The sequence below is a fragment of the Pithys albifrons genome, chromosome 3, assembly GCF_047495875.1.
Source record: "Pithys albifrons albifrons isolate INPA30051 chromosome 3, PitAlb_v1, whole genome shotgun sequence".
Lineage (NCBI taxonomy): Eukaryota > Metazoa > Chordata > Aves > Passeriformes > Thamnophilidae > Pithys > Pithys albifrons.
This window is the reverse complement of record NC_092460.1, coordinates 10,215,816-10,234,871: the sequence shown is the minus strand read 5'-3', so window position 1 is coordinate 10,234,871 and position 19,056 is coordinate 10,215,816. Positions and strand designations below refer to the sequence as shown.

Sequence of the window (19,056 nt, the reverse complement as noted above, 5' to 3'; positions counted from 1 at the left end):
TACCAATCTTCTTCCTTGGCAAAGAGGCAAAATTAAAAAAGCCATGTACATTTCTGGAGGATGTGTGAATTTTACTTAAGGCAATATTTGCGAGCAAAGGTGACATTTTTAGTTCACAAACTGATAGGGTTAAGGAAGAAGAACAACATAGGCTCTTGTACACGTAAGTGCTGCAGACCAGTTGTAATCTTACATCTTTAGCTCTACTGAAATTGCATAAGTGCCAGCTCGAGCAGTTTTCTGAGCAAGTGGCTTGTAGATAGGAATTAGCCATTTAGGAATGCAGTTGGGAAGTTAGACAAGTGTTGTTGTGAGCACACATTTAGTTTCAGTGTTCATCTTAGTGAACCAAAGCCTGCTACTTCTTCTAGAGCAGAACTGTGGCTGTGTGAAGCAGTGAGGACAGGTTTGTGCTGCCACTGCCCCAGTTGACACTGCCTTGTCCTCATGCATGGCAAGCTCTGTGTAGGCTGTATGTGCTGTGTACTATGCAGGATGGATGCTGATGCTTTTTGCCTATTCAGATGTTTTGTTTGTGCCTCTATTAAATCCTCTTGATGGTCTTTGTCTTTCAGTACAGTTACACAGCGCCTCAACTTGAATTCAACGCTGTGGTGTTTGTGCAGAGGCGACGACACCTTCGAGTGGACAGTGCTGCAGATCTTCATGGTAGGAGTGCAATACCTTCCCAGAAGGAAAACATAGAGCCTCACTTCTGTTACTTGTCACAGGGGCAGGAGGAGGAGCGGGTTCTGCAGAAGGTGCCAAGTTCCTGGATTGTTCTGTGTCCTATGGATATGTTTGCAGATACCTCTGAATTTTTCTCCTTTGCAGTGACTTTTTACAACTGCTCTGTGGGACACACTGATTGTAGCCGCTGCCAAACAGCTGATTCAAAGTACAACTGTGTGTGGTGTGGAGGTGACAACCCCAGCTGTATCTTCAGGGGCTCTTGCAAGGAAGAAATTGAAGACCTGTGTCCAGCACCTCTCATTCACTCTGTGAGTAATTTGCTTGCTGGTGAACTGCACCTGGAACAAGGAGGGCTCCGTTCTGCAGTGTTAATCAAAGGATTGTGAAGTCAGAGTGCAAACAGTGCAGCTCAATAGTACATTGAGGCCATCTAAAGAGAAAGTTAGTCCTGTTCCACTGTGATCCCTCAGTGTTGTGAGGATTCTAGACTGTTGTACTGGGCTTTCAGTTTGCTGATAGAGAACAGTGGGGAAAGATGCTTTTGTATCTCATGCAAGCTGAAAATGGTATGCCAGGAGCAGAACCATTCAGGAGCTGGGAAAGGGTCCATAGGATGAATCCTCCAACTTTCCCAAGCCGACCCTGAAACAGGTTGGCTCAACTGAGCCTGGGGCAAAGGAAGGCAAAACCCAATGATAACCACACAGCAAGAATGGGAAATGCATGTCAGGTTACTGGAATTAATTATTTTTGTCTGTTTATTTTAAATGTTTCTTGCTAACTGCCACATGACAAGTGTCTGTAGCCATGTGTCCCTTTTGCTGTCAGCTTGTCCTCCCTCCAGTGGCACACGACATCCACGTGCTGCATCTTGTCTTAGTTTATCTTGGATGCTGCTCAGGGACAGAGCTTTGACGTTTGTGCAGCATGCAATTCATTGTCGTCCTGATGCTGAGGGGGGAATGGTGCTTGCTGCTTCAATACTAGTAACACGTATTGGCTTGTGCATTCCCACTCTTCAGCACAAATGCCCTGTGGAGTGGTCAGCATGTTAATGGGAAGGCAAAGCAGGACAGTCTTTGCCTTCTAAGTGGATTATCACCTCTGGGTGGGGACTGGTGGCAACAGCAAGGTACAAGAAAGACGGCTCCAACTGTGGTGTTTTTTATGGCCTTTCTTCTGGTAAGGCTGCAACGTGGTACTAGTCCAAACCAGTAGGAGTCAATAGCAGTGACCCAAACAGGCAGGCTTTGTAATGGGGCAGTTGAAGGGCCCTGTACTGTAGGTCAGTCGCCAGACTGCAGAGGTCTGAGATACTGTGACATTTACACATGCGCGGATGTCTTTGCAGGTGTACCCCCTGTCTGGACCAGTGGAAGGTGGCACTAGAATCACCATCACTGGCTCAAACCTTGGGCAGAAACATCAAGACATTGCAGAAACTGTCACTGTTGCAGGAATTCCCTGTGCCGTAGATGCTCAAGAGTATGAGATCTCTAGCAGGTAGAGTATCTGTGAAACCTCCTCCCAGAGGCAGGCGCTGGCTTTTCCCTTGGCTGCTGGCCCAGCCTGAGATATCTTTGCCTTTGCTGTAGCCTTTGCCTTGCCCATTCCCCAGGGAGTGCCCTGAGTAAGGTCCCTGTCTGAGTAGTTGCTCAGGCAGTGACCTTAGACAGATAAGGTTGTGTATGAGGCAACAGCCAGTGATGCCATATTGTGACCATGCTGCCCATACAGAGCCCACAGTCCAGCCAGGTCAGGCAGTCATGGGCTCAGAACCCTGCAGTTCCATGAGTGTCTCTCCCAGCCACAGGGTGATTTCAGTAAAGCAAAGGACATGGCTTGTGAGTGTCACTGATGGGGAAATACCCTGATGAGGATGGAAACATGTGGTTAGAGGCACACCCCTAGACCGTCAGTCATCACTTGCCAGCCAGACTTCCAGGAACAAACCCAATGAAAAGACTTTCTCAACCAGGGACAGACGATGGAGTCCTGGTGAGCCCTAAGCCACCCTTCTGGTCTCCAGGAGTTGCTGGCAGGTCACACAATGCTTGTAAAAGTAGTGGCAAAGAGAGGGATGTGAAGCAGAAAGACCTGTCCTGCTGAATTCAGCTAATGTCATTGATAGATAACTGCATAGCTGGTGTGTCTGGTGAGGTAAGAAACATATAATAAGGCAGTAACTAAGTGTCAGGAGGTGTGGCTGGGGGACCAAGGAGAAAGGGATATTTGTGTAGTTGGCCTGTGGCAGAGCAGGTAGGTGGGAGCCTTGGACAAGGGAGGGAGAGGAGCCAAACAAAACCAGCAGGAGAAGAGGGGAGAACAATTGTGAGTAATCTCTTACCAGAGTTATCACAAATGTGTTTTTCCATTCCATGGTAGCAGTAGTTGTAGCACCTTTCCCTCTGGGAGCCAGGTAAGATCCTACTGGGAATGGCCTGCCATGTTGAGCACTGTTGTCCTGTCTGTGTGCTTTGTTTGTCTGGATCCATCTGCTTTCTGTTCTTATCCTGGAATTAGAGCATAATCTTCCTGGGGTTAGCACTGTCTGTGTTCTGTATCTATAAATCACCTGGCATAACAGGGTCTTGGCTTAGACTGCACTGCCTAAGTTCAAATTCCTGAGCCTCTTTAGTTGAGGGAATATAGCTGTGAACCTGGAACCCACTCCTGAGCAAAGCCCAGACAAAATTAATCTCATGCTCTGTTGGAAGGCTGGAAAGTCCCCTGTAGAGTAGCTTTCTGTTAGCAAATCAGTGCTGGAAAGTGGGATTCCTTACTGCACTTTTCTTAGTTTTACTTGTCACCTTGTTTACACATCCCATGTCAAACTGTGTTGGAAAAAGGGCTGGGAAGAATGGCTGATGCAGATCAGGGGATCTAGCTGATTCCAGAGGCCACTGTCTGAAGACCAGTGCCAGCTGAACACACAGTCTTGAGTCTTCTCCTGCATCAGACACAGCACTAACGGGCAGATTGACCACTGCTAGCCTGGGTTCCTCCAGATGTGACTCATTTTGATCAACTCTGGACAATAGCAGAGTTCTTGGACTCTTCATGCATCTGTGATACAGTGGGCTTCATCCTGTCTGTCCTGGAAAGAATAATGTTAGATAGGATGGGCCTGTTTGAAACTGGCCCTTGCTTTTTTCTGCTGCACCTAATCCAGCTTTTACAGGTGTTTCTTGATGTTTGGTTATATATTCTGAGCATGAGATGAGTCTGGAAGAAGGGAGTGGTGGTTGCTGGCTGAGTTGAGGACATGATGTGATGGATGCAGCTCACCTGCTTTTCCCTGGTGTGACACTGTTCTTGGATTGTCCTGCAGTATCGTGTGCGTCACAGGCGGCAGCTGGACAGAGAGGTTTGGGCATATTGTGGTGGAAGTGCCTGGAGGAGGACGTGGAGTTTCTGGGCATGTTTTCACCTATCAGGTAACATAAGTTTAATACCTCCCCTGTTTTTCCAGTGTCCTTGCTAAATGGCTCTTTATTGCGTGAACTTATGGGACTCTACCGGGCACTTGATGCTGGTATTTTTATCTGATTATTCTGGTGTGTTGTGTTGGGACTTTCTTCTTTTGTTTTGTTCCTTCCCCACTCCCCCTTCAGATTATAAAAACAGCTGTACTGGGTAATACTAAAGATCCTGTAGTTCAGTGATTTTACAGACTTTTTTTTTATAATGGCAACTATTAAATTCTTAAAAAAGAAAAACACAGGGTATCTTTCTAATTTGAAGATTTTTTTAATTGATGGCTTAACATCTTACTAAGTCTCATCTTTCCTTTTGTTAATTTGTAAATTGTTGTTTGAACACACTTTCAGCAACTTTTCTTCAGCAGCTCGTGGCAGTAAGTACAGAGTTCCTGTGCATTGTATGGAGAAATGTTTCCTATTTTTAAACATCTTTCTTATTTTTTGATCTCTTAAACCCAGCAACTATAAAATGATATTTGAATAATTTTTAGATACAATTGCTCCTTTTTCATCTTTGCTGTGCAACTTACAAATTATGTATCTACTTGCATGTCTTCCTCTCCCATGGAAAGGGAATAGAGATGCCGAAAACTATTAGGCTGTTCCATTTTTGGTTCTATGAAACCATTTTTTATCCTGAATTATGCTGTTGCTCTTCTCTTAATTTTGATTCTGTTACCATCATTTTGAGGCAGTGATGAGAAGTGCAAAAGGCATTTTTACTGTGGCATAAAAGTCTTTTTTTCTTCCCAGTAATTCCTACAACTTGGTGTGTTTTTGTTGAGATCTGTGCTTACAGCTGGTAGAGTTGTACAGGTACCAAAGGACTCCTGAATGGGCAGGAACTATTTAGAGGCTCAGAACTATGTACATGTTGTTGGCTTTTTTTCTGTAGTCTCCCTGCTCCTCACTTCATGGATCTTGTTTCTCACTTATCAGCAGTGACTCACTTGTGCTACTCTGCCTGGCGTCTCTAAATTTTGCTGCAGCTCCTCATTGGTACAAAGTTTTTTTGTTACTCTGAATAATTCATATAATTTCATTTCCCCTTTCCAGGTCACCTAAAAGTACCTTTAACAGCACAGGTCTCAACGCAAATTCTCAGGGCTCCCTGCTGGTAATCTCCTCATCTGCTAGACAAACAGACAATTTATTTGCTACCTTGTTTTTCCTAACCTGAGTTATTAATCCAATTACTGATCTGAACAATCCTTTTGAACTGTTAATCCTAGGGTTTGTGTGTGGGCTCACAGCTCTGCTGTCTGCAGCATCCATCTGCCTTTGACAGTCTGTGGAAAGGTCCCAGATTCCTGGTTCTTCCTGGTGTGATTGATCCCTTCTCTGAAATCTCTGGTCCATAAGGTAGCTGCTGGAGCCTAGCTGAGGTCTGCCTGTGATTGGGATCTATAGCTTCTTCTTTCAGAGCACTGGAGGTCACTGAACATATTCTGCTGTTCTCTGTCTTGTCTTTTGAGATCCTTGTCACTCACTTCTTTTTTTCCCCCTCCCTCTTCTAGAACCCAGAGCTGAAATCCATTGTTCCAACTCAGGGCCCCAAAGCAGGAGGAACCTGCCTTACCCTTCTGGGCTCAAAGCTGCTGACTGGGCATCCCAATGAGATCAGTGTCCTGCTTGGAGACCTCCCTTGCCAAATGTAAGATCAGAACCTGCCCATGTGCTGATTGTGCACTGCCCTGAGTCCTTCCCAGAGTCCCACCGGGTGTGATGCTGCCTGGCTCAGTCCTTAGCACAAGCAGTTGGAGCTCTGCTCTTCTCTCTGTGTTCCAGGGGATCCTCCCCTTGGGAGTCATGGCAGCAACCTTGACAATCCTAAGATTCCTGCCCACATCCCTTGGACATGAGCAGTGCTACACACCTCTCTTCTGCATGTCTATTGACAGGACTATACCCCATCCTGAGACTCTGCTTTTGCTGATGGGGAGCTGCAGTTGGCTCCTGCAGCCTAATGCTGAGAGCTGCTTGTTCTCTCAAGCCCTGGAACACGTACACCTGGCTCACCTCACTGCTGGTGGGAAGGTGCACATACCTTCATAGCTGTGTCCAGTCTTTTCAGTCTGGACAGTGACTGTACCTGCTTTTTGTCCATGCACTGCTGCCTGACAAGTGCCCAGCAGTTATTGCTTGCTAGATAAAGACTCAAGAGCTTTCAGCAGAGGTTTGCAGACTGTCTGCAAAAAGAAAGGCATAGTACTATAAACTCTGTCTCTGCAGTGGCTGTGTTTAATCCCTTGTTCTCTCTTCTGTCTCTCCAAGCCTCTCTGAGATGACAGAGGATCAGCTGGCATGCCAGACGAGTCCCAGCAATGTGTCCACAGAACTCCCAGTCACCATCAAATATGGGGACCAAGAGCGAAGACTGGAAGGATCCCTCTTCAGATATACTCTGGATCCCAACATCACTTTTGCAGAGCCACCTAAAAGCTTCCTCAGGTAGAAAGATTGAATGCCCCTTTGCTGGGGAGTACTCCCAACACCTTCCTAAGATACTCCAGCACCACCAGCATCTGTCTATTGAGCTTCACTTTGGTGTAAAGTCAGGCTTGTAGGAAAGATCGTAAGGAGAAGGGTGGGAGCATGAGGAAATGGAGATAATGAATAACAAGTGGGTGAAATCAGCTATTTTTCTCTTTCAGTGGTGGGAGAGTGCTCAGAGTTCATGGATACAACCTGGATGTTGTACAGAAACCAAAGATCCGAGTTACAGTTTCTCCATCAGAACGCCGGCGCCGAGGAGTGGGACGATGGCGCAGAATCATCCCAGACTCTGAGTGCCCTGAGGACTCTCTGTGCAGCATCCAGCAGGTAGCATGGCAAAGTGCTCAGTGGGAATATGGGTGCACACAAGTTCATGTGTCCACATCTGGAGAGGTGGACTTTCTGTCCCAAGGGCTTTTTTTTCCCCACCACTTGCTGTTACCTGATTGGGTCATATCAACAGTCTTGGCCAAGTGGAAGTTTTCTCTGCCAGACTGAAATGTTTCACAAACATTTCTATGGGTTGGGTCTGCCTCTGCTTAGAGATGTGCAGGCTAGTGATGTTGGACAGAAATAGCAGGGCAACAGTGTGGAGAAAAATGAATTTACAGCTGAGCCAGACAGCTTGTGTGGCTCAGCATGTCTGTACTTCAGACTCTTCTGTTGCATAGTTTGGTTCATTCCTATAGTACCTTGGCTCTCTTTCACTCTGAGATACAAAACCAGGCAGAGTTAAGTGAAATTACCAGTGCCACCAACATTTTCTGCTCTCCTGCTGTCAGTCTGCTGAGATGGGTCAGTACAGAGGTATTGATGTGGTCACCAAAGTCACAGAGCATGCAGCAGAATTTTGCAGAGGTAGAGGGTGCTTGGCAGCCTGAGTACAAGAAGGATTTGTATTGCTAGTAGAAATGGTGGAGGGCTTCCTTTACTTAAACTGGGAAAATGTGCTCCTAATGCACATGGATAAATAACAGCTGATTTTACCAGTGTTTTTGGGAAAATATTTTTGGCTGTAGGGCAGAAAAAACCCCCAGTCAATACTTCTACCAAATGTATAAAACATATCCAGCTGGGCACAGGAACACTTTCACAGATGCATTCAGACTGGGAAATCAGCCTTGCATTAAAGGTATTTGGTCCTGTTCTGTTAGAGCTGGGAGATCTAAAGCTGATCTCTCTCCAAAAATTTGCTGCCAGGGGGATGTCAGAGCTGATTCCCACTACTGAGACCTTCCAACAAAACCAGTGCTATGAAAACTTTCCTTAGAGGAACATGGGGAATTCCTCAGATCTTAGATTTTTCCCTCTGCAGTTAAGCAGAGTTCCTCTGGCATTGCTCCAGATGAGAGGAATGCAGACTGGCCCCAGATTTCTCAGGATGGGAAGTATTGCCAAGCTGCAGAAGAAGCACTGATGTTCCACTACTGACACTTTTTTTGCCTTTTGCATTTAGTTCGAAGAACCGTGTCTTGTTAACTCCTCCTACCTGATCCTGTGCAAAACTCCAGCCATTAACCTGCTGTTGAGGAGTGTCCGTATCAAACTGGAATTTATTCTGGATAATTTGAGCTTTGATTTCAACTCTCTGCATCCCATGCCCTTCTCTTATGAAGTCAACCCCATCCTAAAACCATTGAATGCTGAGGATCCTGCCAAGCCATATCGTCACAAGCCAGGAAGTGTCATCTCTGTGGAGGTAACACAAAAACTAGCTGGAATTAATTCTCATTGTACAGAGTTGTTTCCAAGCTGAGTGTTTCTAACTGGTGTCATGCAGTACCCAAGGCTTTTAAAGCATTTGTCATGGTTACAGTCTGTCACAGTACATCTGCTTTGGCCTGTGAGAAATGGTACATAAGAGAAAGGAGCCTCCTGAGCCCATAAAACATTGTTAAAAGCCTTCATAGGACTTGTGGAAACTTCTGTGCTTTTTAATTTTCAATCCTAATAAACTATTTGTATATGACACGTTGGTAATAAATTATCCCCACATCCTATTCTCAGCTGCTGACTTTTTTATACCTGCTTCAGATTCCTCTAGAAGTAACTTAGGAGTGAAAGAATCCTGCCAGTAGGGAAAACCTGTTACAAGGTGCAGGCAGGAAAATCACCCTTTAAATATGACATGGAAGTGCAGAGTGGCTGACGTTTTTACTGTACATGTGGGAAAAAAATCTGAGGTATTTCTTTTGTATGGAAAGGTACTTGCTAGTCCAATACTCATTAAGAAAATTAATGGCTGCAGCTGGAGATGCAGTTTTTCCACTTGCTCTTTTTTTGCAGAAGTAAAATCTGTAAGGATGTATGAGTCTAGAAATGTCTAGACTGCTGCCTTTGGAATTGAATGCATATTGGAGAAGTAGAGCAGTTTGAGAAGACTGAAAGAGTACTTTCAGAGAGCAAGGAAGTTGGGATACTCTGACAGAGCTCTGGGCTTAGAAAGCATTGAGACATAAAAATGTAGTTAACATCAGTCAGCACGGTTTTATAAAAAAATCTTAATCCTCCAAAACTAAAGCAGATAAGAGCAGTAGCATAGATGTGTTACACCTTTGAAAGACATTAATAGACTCACCTCAATGTGTGGGTTAACTGACATGAGACTATCTTTTTAAATATATACACAGTTGAGCTTAGCTGTGCTGTGGCTGAAGAGCCTTAAGAGGACAGGCTATTTATAACTGTACTTATGCAGCATGCTATGGGTCCTAAAGCTGTAATCTAAATTGTATGCAAGTGAATTTTTTAGCTTACAAAATTAACTTCTGCAGTCAATTCAGATGTGAGCCTAATCAGAGAAGAAAAAAGGCTGCTTTCATCCCATGGTATTGGTTTCCTCATCTTCTCTGGAGCCATGGAAGTACAAAGTTGTTTTTTCCCTTATTTGATGTGCCATTCCACATGTGTTGCAGGGGGAAAATCTAGATCTGGCTATTTCGAAGGATGAAGTTATGGCAATGATTGGGGAAGGAATCTGTGTGGTGAAGACACTAACAAGGAATCACCTGTACTGTGAGCCCCCCTCAGAGCAGCCGGCTCCACGGCACCGCACCAAGCGCGAGGGCACAGACTTGCTCCCAGAGTTCACGGTAGGGAATCATCAGCACTGCAAGAAATCCTGTCATCCCTTGAAGCACAGCCAAGAATTGGCAGTGGGATGGGAAGTGAGGAAAGGTGGAAGCCCTGGTGAAGGACAGGGGAGGTGGCAGGGCTGGCAAGGAGCTGTTCTTATTCTCCCTCTACTCTTACATGCCAAATGTTCCCTGAAAGCAGGCACTATAGCTGTTTTCAATTGTGCTGTGGGACAGCTTTGTTAGGGAGCTGCGTGCCACCTCTGCCCACTCTAGAGAAGCCCTGTGGCCTTGTATTTCCTTCCTGCACTGATCTTACATCATGGCATGCGCTTTCTTATAGGTGCAGATGGGAAACCTAAACTTCCTCCTTGGCCGAGTGCAGTATGATACAGAAAGTCAGCTCACCTTCCCACTGGAGGCACAGATTGGTTTGGGTGTTGGGGCCTCCTTTGTGGCTCTGATTGTTCTGGTCATCGTCTTCATATACAGGTAAGAAACTCTGGCCTTGTATGAGGTCTTCAAGTTTCTCACAACATTTTTCAGTGGATGTGACCAAGTGTGTACATCTTGCACCTAAACAAAGTCACAGTTCTCTTTATTTTGTGCCAAATTCTGAGCTCCTAGTGGTGTTGGATGTGAGAGGCACATTGCACCTGCTGGTCACAGCCTGCACTGTGATTCATTCAGAGCTCACACCCGATGGGTGCTCCAAGAGACACATCCAGTTTATGGAACAATGTTTGGTATCCTGCAAAGATAATGTTCAGTAGAAATCTCCTCAACACCAACTGCCCTGGAGTCTTTGGCAGCAACACAACAGTTGGCAAGGACAGTCCCTGGGCTAGTGCCACTGGGAACAATTCTGCTTCTCATTGCAGGAGGAAGAGCAAACAGGCTCTGAGGGATTACAAGAAAGTTCAAATCCAGCTGGAAAATCTGGAAACAAGTGTTCGGGACAGATGCAAAAAGGAATTCACAGGTCAGTCACTGACCTCCTATGTTCTTGCAGCTGCAGGGAAGCTTAAGGAACCACTCAGCCCTACCTCTCTGCCCATTCCTGCGTACTTGTCTGCGTAGCTCAGAGCAGGCAATAACTTATTCTGCACTGGTGCATTGAAACATACAGCCAAATTCTTCCTTTAATTCAGAGTACAGTTATCTGTACAAACCCCTCTCATTCTCCAGTTCATCCTCCAGACTCAGATGAAGAGTTAAAGATCAAGGCAGCACACTTGAAAAGATCTTAATGACAGGTACTAGCCCAGTCTTTGTGTAGGGCAAGTTGAATTGCAGCCCTTGTACTTGTTCCGGGCCTGCAAACCTTGTACTTGAGCTGCTTACAGCCATGGGAGACCTGGGGCTCTGAAACTCTGCAGGTGATTCCAACTGTAATGCCAACTAATGTGGGAACCAGTGAGGAGCAGAAAGTCTGATTCTCTCCACTGTAGGTAATGGCTGTAACCACAGATGTGTGCTAAACAGTGCCTTCCTCATTATAAAACTGGAAGGCAGCACTAGATTGGAACTTTCCTCATGCAGTTTCTCCTGCTGCCTAGTCTAGTTTTAAAATTCTAGCAATGAGACTCAGTGTGCCTCTTCCTGACAGGAAACATCCTTCCTCTTTCTCAGTCCCATTCTGCTGGCCCTAGTTCCTGCACTCACCTCACGCTCTGCACCATCAGTTGTGTGATCATGTCAGTTGTGTCAACCTCATGGGCATTTCCTTTCCCTCAGACCTGATGACTGAGATGATGGACCTCACAAGTGACCTTGTGGGCACAGGGATTCCCTTCCTGGACTACAAGTCCTATGCAGAACGTATTTTCTTCCCGGGCCACCGTGAGTCACCACTGCAAAGGGACCTGGACATCCCTGAGTGCCGGCGGCAAACGGTGGAACAGGGCTTGGTCCAGCTCTCCAACCTGCTCAACAGCAAGCTCTTCCTCACCAAGGTAACGTTCCACTCTCTGCTTGCTACCTTCTGTAAGGCCAGAGCCACATCACTGGCAGCAGGAGTGGGCAGTCTGTTAAGGTTCATTCCTCAATAGCTCCCTGCAGGACCACTTCCTTTAAAAGCCAGCAGCTGTAACTACCTTGTTTTCTGCAGATTCACACACTGGCTTCTCTCCCTCTCTCTCTCTCTCCCTCTCTCTCTCTCTCTCTCTCTCTCCCCACCAGTTCATCCACACTCTGGAAATACAGCGCACTTTCTCTCCAAGAGACCGAGCCTATGTGGCATCATTGCTCACAGTGTCACTGCATGGGAAACTGGAGTACTTCACTGACATCCTCAAAACGCTCCTCAATGACCTTGTGGAGCAGTACGTGGCCAAGAACCCCAAGTTGATGCTGCGGAGGTGAGTGAGCCAGCCATGGCTACCTGAGGGGTCAGAGCCTTTCTGCCCAGCTCTGAAACCCCTGTGAGTAGGACAACATCATGGCATGGGCTGCAGCTGTGAGACCAATGTATGTCCAGACACGTACATTGAACAGGAAGAAGCTGTAACAATGATACTCCTCTCTCCAGGCCGGGAATAAAGCACGGTGTGGAAAGAGTAGGAAGCTGGGGTTGCCTGCCCCAAATCCCTCTTCTTTTGAAGTTGCTGTACACTAACTCTTCCTTGTGTTCAGGTACTAGGGCTCTGCCAAGTCTGCTTTGTTCTTTAGAGGTCCCTGGGTTAGCAGTCATGCCATATTTAGAAGCTAAAATGAGATATCTCCCATGTTAAGACCTCCTTTATCCCCTTATCTGGTCTGTCCTGAACAAATTTCCCTTGTTTGGGAACTATCACAGGCTTTCCTCTGTCCCCTGCTTCTTGTTTCTCCTCTTCTGTCATTTGGTGCCTCCTTCAGGCTGAAAAGTGCTTTCAATAAGTGGTGTCAAAAGCATTAACCTTACTGGTCCCTAATGTCTTTGTTTTCCTCTCTCTTCATTCTGTATCACTATTTAGCGTGCTCTTTTCTCATCTTTCTCTCCGAATCTCCCCCTGCTCTGCACCATATTCCTGTAACCAACCTGATGTTCTCTTTCAGGACAGAAACAGTGGTAGAGAAGCTGTTAACCAACTGGATGTCCATCTGCCTGTACGCGTTTGTGAGGGTGAGCTCCTTGTCCCGTTCTGGTGTAGAGAGGCCAACAGAGGGCAGGCAGCCACAGCTTTGCTTTGTGCCTGCTCAGAGCTGAAACTGTGCCTGTCACCCTGTATTTCAGGGTGAGGAATGAGAGATCTGGGCTGTTCACTGGGAACAGGGATGCATAAACCAGCATTAATAGCACTCATTGTTTCCAGGATGTCTTTCCAGGTCATGGAGGACTCAGTGTAGCTCCTTTATCTTGAAATACACTGGCCATAGGCTGGTCGGTGCATGGAGAGGACAGATGCTGGTCTAATTCCTTTCCTTGAAGAGGAGGTGGCAAGGAGTCGCTCAGATGAGTGACACAGAGGCAGAGCAGTGCTTTGGTTGTGTGCATCTCCCTGGTAGCTGCCTGGTGCATTTTCCCTGGACACAGAGCAAGAGGTGTTGGCACAGGCACTGTCTTTGCTTGCTTTGGCTCAGCTGCTGTATCCTCAGTCCTGTTCCCTCTCTGCTTGGTGTCCATGTTTCCAAGCCATTAGGCTCTGCTGGAAGGAGCAAGCTCAATTTCCTTTCCTTCCTTTCCATGCCAGGATTCTGTTGGGGAGCCCCTTTACATGCTATTTCGAGGAATCAAACACCAAGTGGACAAAGGGCCAGTTGACTGGGTGACAGGGAAAGCCAAATATACCCTGAATGACAACCGCCTTCTGAGAGAGGACCTGGAGTACCGGACTCTGGTAAGCACCACATCTTCTGTCCTCTCTGGTTGACACCCTGAATGTCTCTGCTCCCATTACAAAGGCAAAGTGCAGCATCCTGATACCATCTCTTGGGAGCTGGGGTTTGTCCCAGCAGCACAAGTCTACACATGAGCACTGCTAAATCCAGTGCTTTTGCCCTGGGCTGATAGGAACCTTAATCACAGTAATCTGGTGAATATGCTGTGCTCCGTGTCTAGAAAAAAGGGGATGGCATTGCTGAGGGCACATCGAAGCTCCTCCCCAACGCCGTTGAATTGTCTTCCAGATCTTGACACAAAACTGAGAACACGGTGTTTAACATTTGTAATGTTTTCTTTTCTGAAACTCCCAGTGAAAGGACTAGCTGTTAACCTGTCTGAATGCCAACGATCAAAGGTGTAAATGTGCCAGATGTAATCTTATCAGCTGAGTAGCTGTGACCTTTTCCTCCCCAGACCTTAAATGCTTTGACACAAGCAGGAGTTGGTGCAGGAGGGGCTGAAGATTCCCAAGGGATTTCTGCGAAAGTGCTGGACTGTGATACCATAACACAGGTGAAGGAGAAAATCCTAGATCAGATCTACAAAGGGACACCATACTGTCACCGTCCAGACCCAGACACCCTGGACCTCGGTGAGCAGAACTCTTCCGTGCCAAAACTCAGTGAGGAGGTAGAGGAGTGGTGGTTGGCTATCTGGGCACAGTGATGTTTGTCATTCTCTGCTGGCTGTCCAGAGCCACTGACCAAGAATTTCGTGCTCTGGCTGGACCCAACAGGGCATGATGCAGGAAAGGGGCTGTAACAGCAAGAGGCAGCAGTGGGAAGTAGTCAGCTGGGTTCAGCCCTTTCCATTTAATGGTGTTCTTTCCTGGACTCAGACCATAGCAAAGGCTTGGGCAGGGGGATATGGAAAAAAAGGACAGAAAATGTATAGGAGGGGAGGGAGATTTGAGTGCAGTGCAAAGATGCCAAGGTTATAGACAGGTTTTTCCTGGCATTGAAGTCAATGGCAGCCTCAGTAATGTATGTCAGTGATGGTTTTGCTCACAGTACTTAATGAATGGTAGAGCTTCCATTGTGAGGGAGACCACTATTTTCCCTCTTCTTCATTCTTTGCTGTTGCTGAATAGTGGTGACATTTAGAAGTAAGAAGGTACTGAGGAAACAGCAGCTGATAAGAACAATGGCTGCATATTTGTGGTTTGAACTACCTCCTTGAAAAGTCAGTCTGATAGAATTTGTAGGAACTTGATGGGTGGACCTTGGGAGGCCACGAGGCTGCCTGGCCCTGTGCTCAGAGAGAGACTGTTCTGTGACTGCAGGACAGCACTGTTGCAGGCACTTCAAGTCATGTCTGTGAAATAGAATGGGTAAAGGATCAGAAGGTGTGTAATGAGGTCAACCAGGTTGAAGCAGATGATGCCTTGATTTTAACACTTAATCCGTTCATTTTTTGTGTTTCAATGGCTGTAGAGTGGAGATCAGGGCTGGCAGGTCATCTGATACTGTCCGATGAGGATGTGACGTCTGTTGTTCAAGGAACTTGGAAACGTTTGAACACTCTTCAGCATTACAAGGTCAGAACTCAGCCTGCCATTGCCTTGTCTCTCCTCTCATCTTCTATGCACTGTCATGCTCTATTTGTGGTTCTGGTTCCTGGTGGATCACTCTCAAAAGGTTGGACCTTTCTTGCAACAGTATATTCAAATGAAGTCAGTGCTGTGGCCTGCACTCTAACTTAGGCAACCACAGCCCTGTCCTTAGGCTGTACCTGAGATGTGAGCAGGTGTGGAGCTTGAAAGAACACGCACAAGTTCATGCCTGGTGGCTGCTGCAGTGGAGGTGATGTGCTGGATCTGTTCATGTTCCAGTCCAGATCAGTTAGCAGGTGATGACGCACTAGTCTGCAGAGTAACTTCTAGGAATGGAAAGAGGGAGTTTTTTAATCCCTTTGCACCAGCATGTCATGTCTTGCACCAATATGTCATACTTTGGTGCAACATGTTCTAGATGTGAATGACCTCAGTTCCTGAGTATTATTTTCATTGTACTTTGCATGTCAATTTTTAATTAGTACAGACAAGATTTTCTCACCATCAGGAAAGACAGTGATGGTGCCTCAAAAATATCTCTCTGTCCCTTTTCCTAGTAATGGTATAGTTTGTTTTAGTTTACAAGCACTGGCCTGTTGTGTTAATGAGGAACACATGCCATTTGTTTTGAATGTCCTTGTTTTGCTTGTGTGTAGGTGCCTGACGGAGCAACAGTAGCACTGGTCCCACGCCTGACAAAGCATATCCATAGGGAAAATCAGGATTACATCCCAGGAGAGAGTGAGTTTGACATCTTGTTCTTATAAAATTATTTTACAGCACTTGCTAGTTAGTGGGACTGGTCTCTGGCCATAGCCCCAGCTTTATGTGGCTATAGAAGGGTGACACATGCTTTGGACCCTCATAGGATTGTCAGTAAATGTGATAGCTTGGGTAAGTAAGATGAGAGAAAAGCAAAGGAGTGTGAGAGCAGAGAAAAGCTGGTCTGGGTGTGGAAATGCAGGACAAGCACAATTCTCTAGTTCTGACTCACCAGGGCTGAATGTAGCCTGCAACTTGTAGAAATCTTAACTGAGCATGGCCTAGGGGTGGTGATGGGATGCCAGGCTCTTACTACCTGGCAGAGTGTACAGCTCCACGGATACTGCTGTGGCATGAGGGACAATAGTCACAGGCTGCAGCTTAAGAGATTCAGATTTGATGTTGAAAAAAACCTTCAGCAAACCCTGAAACAGACCACTGGGGTGCTGGAAGATCTGTCTGGGGAGGTTTCCAAGACCTTGAAGGTTTTGGGTGAAGAAAGGCAACCTTCTGTAATGCTAGCAGTGGTTGTACTCTGTGCAGAAGGCTGGATAGAGGCCTCCAGATATTCCTTCCTATGTATCATACTGGGAAATCTTGCTTCCATGGGGCTCACCTGGCAAAGCTGTGCTGTGAGAGAACTCATCTGTAAATAATTGCTTGGTTTAGAAACACCAATGCTAGAGGATGCAGATGAAGGTGGAATCAAACTCTGGCACCTGGTAAAACCAACAGAAGAGCCAGAACTTCCTAAGCATCGGCGTGGCAGCTTAAGAGATCGGGAGCGAGCCAAGGCAATCCCAGAGATCTACCTGACACGTCTGCTCTCAATGAAGGTGAGAAGAAGCACAGACTGTGTTGTGCTTGGGGATCTTGCCTTCCTTCATATCCCCTGGCAGATTGCAGGGATATGTATGAAGATGAAGCAGTGCTCTGAGTACATCCTGACTCCCCTCTGTGTTTTGCTTTGCTCATGAGCTTCTCCCTGGCCTCTGTTCCATAAACCACTGGGGCCTCTTTTCTCTGCTCGCTGCAGTGGGTGTGAGGTACCTGTGCATGGGTAAGGGGAGGTCATGAGCAGAAGAGGGTGACCTCTCATTTACATGAGGCCTGGGTTCTCCGCTCTCCCCTGCCCCTGCTGACTCTGTCCTGGTTGGTTCTCCACAGGGCACTTTGCAGAAGTTTGTGGATGACTTGTTCCAGGTGATCCTCAGTACCAACCGCCCTGTCCCTCTGGCAGTCAAGTATTTCTTTGACCTGTTGGATGAGCAGGCCTTACACTATGGGATTGCAGACCCTGAGACCATCCATATCTGGAAGACAAACAGGTAGGATGTTCCTGGGGGTCCCAGAGGAGGCACTGCTAATTTGCCTAGAGCTGATCACTTGCAAAGTGACAGCCACCTCTGCCTATTGAGAAGGAGCAAAAGGGAGTGCAGGGCAGCAGAGCATTGGGATGAAAAGTTGATTTTGGTGCGAGGGCAAAGCTGAGAGATGCAGTAACATGCAGAACATCTTTTGGCACTGCAGTTGCTACCTTTGCTGATGCCCTATTGCACTTCTGTCTGCAGCCTGCCCCTGCGGTTCTGGATCAACATCATCAAGAATCCCCAGTTTGTTTTTGATGTGCAGACGTCAGATAATGTGGATGCTGTGCTGCTGGTCATTGCACAGACCTTCATGGACTCCTGTACAATAGCTGACCATAAGTTAGGGCGGGTGAGTACAGAGAGAGAAGGGAGCATGATTGGTACAGGGAGTTAAGCAGTGCTGCTCCAGGAAGGCAATAATGTTTACATAGCACCATGGGGACAGCAGGCCAGGCTCCCTCTTGCTTCCAAGTGCCACTGGAGAATAATGGGGATTCCTGGGAAGAGAGGAGGTAAGAGCTGATTTTGTTTTATCAACAAGAAGTTGTTGAGGAATGCTCTTTATTTACAGCTTAGAGCTACCTGGGCGACAGAGCTAAACTCCAGTTGGCTGTGGCAGACAGTGGGAGTCACAGGAGGAAGCTTAGAATATTCAGGTTGGCCACTAGAAAAACTACCACCACTGCTCACCCTGTTCCTAGCCAGTGTGATCTCATACTGGTGATCACCCAGCTCCAAGTGGAAGGCTGGACTAGGGATCCCAGAGGTCTCTTCACCAACACATCTCAGGGTTTCTCAGACTGCATTATTAGAAGAGAGCCTGCTATTTGAAGTGCCTCTCCATGCAGAGGACAAAAAATTCCTGATCCTGAATGAATGACAGAAAATAGCAGTGATGGTCTTACCTGCTGAGATTAGTCCACAGCACAATGAAGGAGCTTTTCATAATCAATTCTGGTTTTGGATGTTCAAGGATTCTCCGATCAATAAGCTGCTTTATGCCCGGGACATTCCTCGCTACAAGCAGATGGTGGAAAGGTAAGTGATGGATGTGAGGAGTCATAGTTTGAGCAGTGAGAAGGAGGAACCATGCACTAACTGCCTGTGTACCACTGTCCAGGTATTACGCGGACATTCGTCAGACCATCTCTGCCAGTGACCAGGAGATGAACTCTGCCCTGGCTGAGCTATCACGGGTAAATAAAATTATTTCAAAGCCATCTGGCCTCTCACCTGTGCATCTAAGAGAGAGTAATTAATGCAAAGATGAGAGATATTCCAGTTGAGTGTGCATTTCTGTTCAGACCTACTGTCCATTCCCAATTGCTCCTCTGCACCACAGGGACGGCAGGGGCCACTGAAGAGAAAAATGTAGTCAAGGGTTCAGGGCAAGGAGTACATTTTTCCTTTGCTGGGAACTGCTGATGAATTGTCTTTCTTGTTGCTTTGTGCAATGGGCACATTTCCTAATGAGTTGTGAGGACACAGAACTTGGAAGAACAATTGCTAGGTGTCTCATAGTTTTGTCTAATTTCCTCTCTTATACACAGAATTACTCAGGTGACCTCAATTCCCTGGTGGCTCTACATGAATTGTACAAATACATCAATAAGTACTATGACCAGGTGAGTGTGTGTTTTCAGCAGGTATGAACACACCCTTCTCCTTTTACCATCCAAACAAAAAACCTACAAAACATAATAATTAAGAGCAGCCAAACTATTACAAAACACTGTGTATTGTTTCATTGGCATGTGTAATTTAT

At 46.5% G+C, this 19,056-nt stretch overlaps 1 protein-coding gene across 6 annotated transcripts in view; it reads left to right on the top strand.

The window, feature by feature from the left end:
* Positions 1 to 19,056, top strand: part of PLXNB1 (plexin B1) — a 77,265-nt gene that overhangs the window by 53,789 nt on the left and 4,420 nt on the right. For all 6 annotated transcript variants that reach the window (XM_071550446.1, XM_071550443.1, XM_071550441.1 and 3 more), the window contains 24 exons: positions 576 to 669; positions 835 to 1,001; positions 2,045 to 2,196; positions 4,025 to 4,130; positions 5,693 to 5,829; positions 6,450 to 6,626; positions 6,830 to 6,998; positions 8,128 to 8,370; positions 9,587 to 9,763; positions 10,089 to 10,237; positions 10,627 to 10,727; positions 11,483 to 11,700; positions 11,927 to 12,105; positions 12,782 to 12,848; positions 13,417 to 13,563; positions 14,022 to 14,199; positions 15,041 to 15,144; positions 15,816 to 15,900; positions 16,591 to 16,757; positions 17,089 to 17,249; positions 17,493 to 17,640; positions 18,265 to 18,329; positions 18,412 to 18,487; positions 18,842 to 18,916. In XM_071550446.1, coding sequence (XP_071406547.1) covers positions 576 to 669; positions 835 to 1,001; positions 2,045 to 2,196; positions 4,025 to 4,130; positions 5,693 to 5,829; positions 6,450 to 6,626; positions 6,830 to 6,998; positions 8,128 to 8,370; positions 9,587 to 9,763; positions 10,089 to 10,237; positions 10,627 to 10,727; positions 11,483 to 11,700; positions 11,927 to 12,105; positions 12,782 to 12,848; positions 13,417 to 13,563; positions 14,022 to 14,199; positions 15,041 to 15,144; positions 15,816 to 15,900; positions 16,591 to 16,757; positions 17,089 to 17,249; positions 17,493 to 17,640; positions 18,265 to 18,329; positions 18,412 to 18,487; positions 18,842 to 18,916 — 3,342 coding nt within the window. The remainder of the gene's footprint in view (positions 1 to 575; positions 670 to 834; positions 1,002 to 2,044; positions 2,197 to 4,024; positions 4,131 to 5,692; positions 5,830 to 6,449; positions 6,627 to 6,829; positions 6,999 to 8,127; positions 8,371 to 9,586; positions 9,764 to 10,088; positions 10,238 to 10,626; positions 10,728 to 11,482; positions 11,701 to 11,926; positions 12,106 to 12,781; positions 12,849 to 13,416; positions 13,564 to 14,021; positions 14,200 to 15,040; positions 15,145 to 15,815; positions 15,901 to 16,590; positions 16,758 to 17,088; positions 17,250 to 17,492; positions 17,641 to 18,264; positions 18,330 to 18,411; positions 18,488 to 18,841; positions 18,917 to 19,056) is intronic.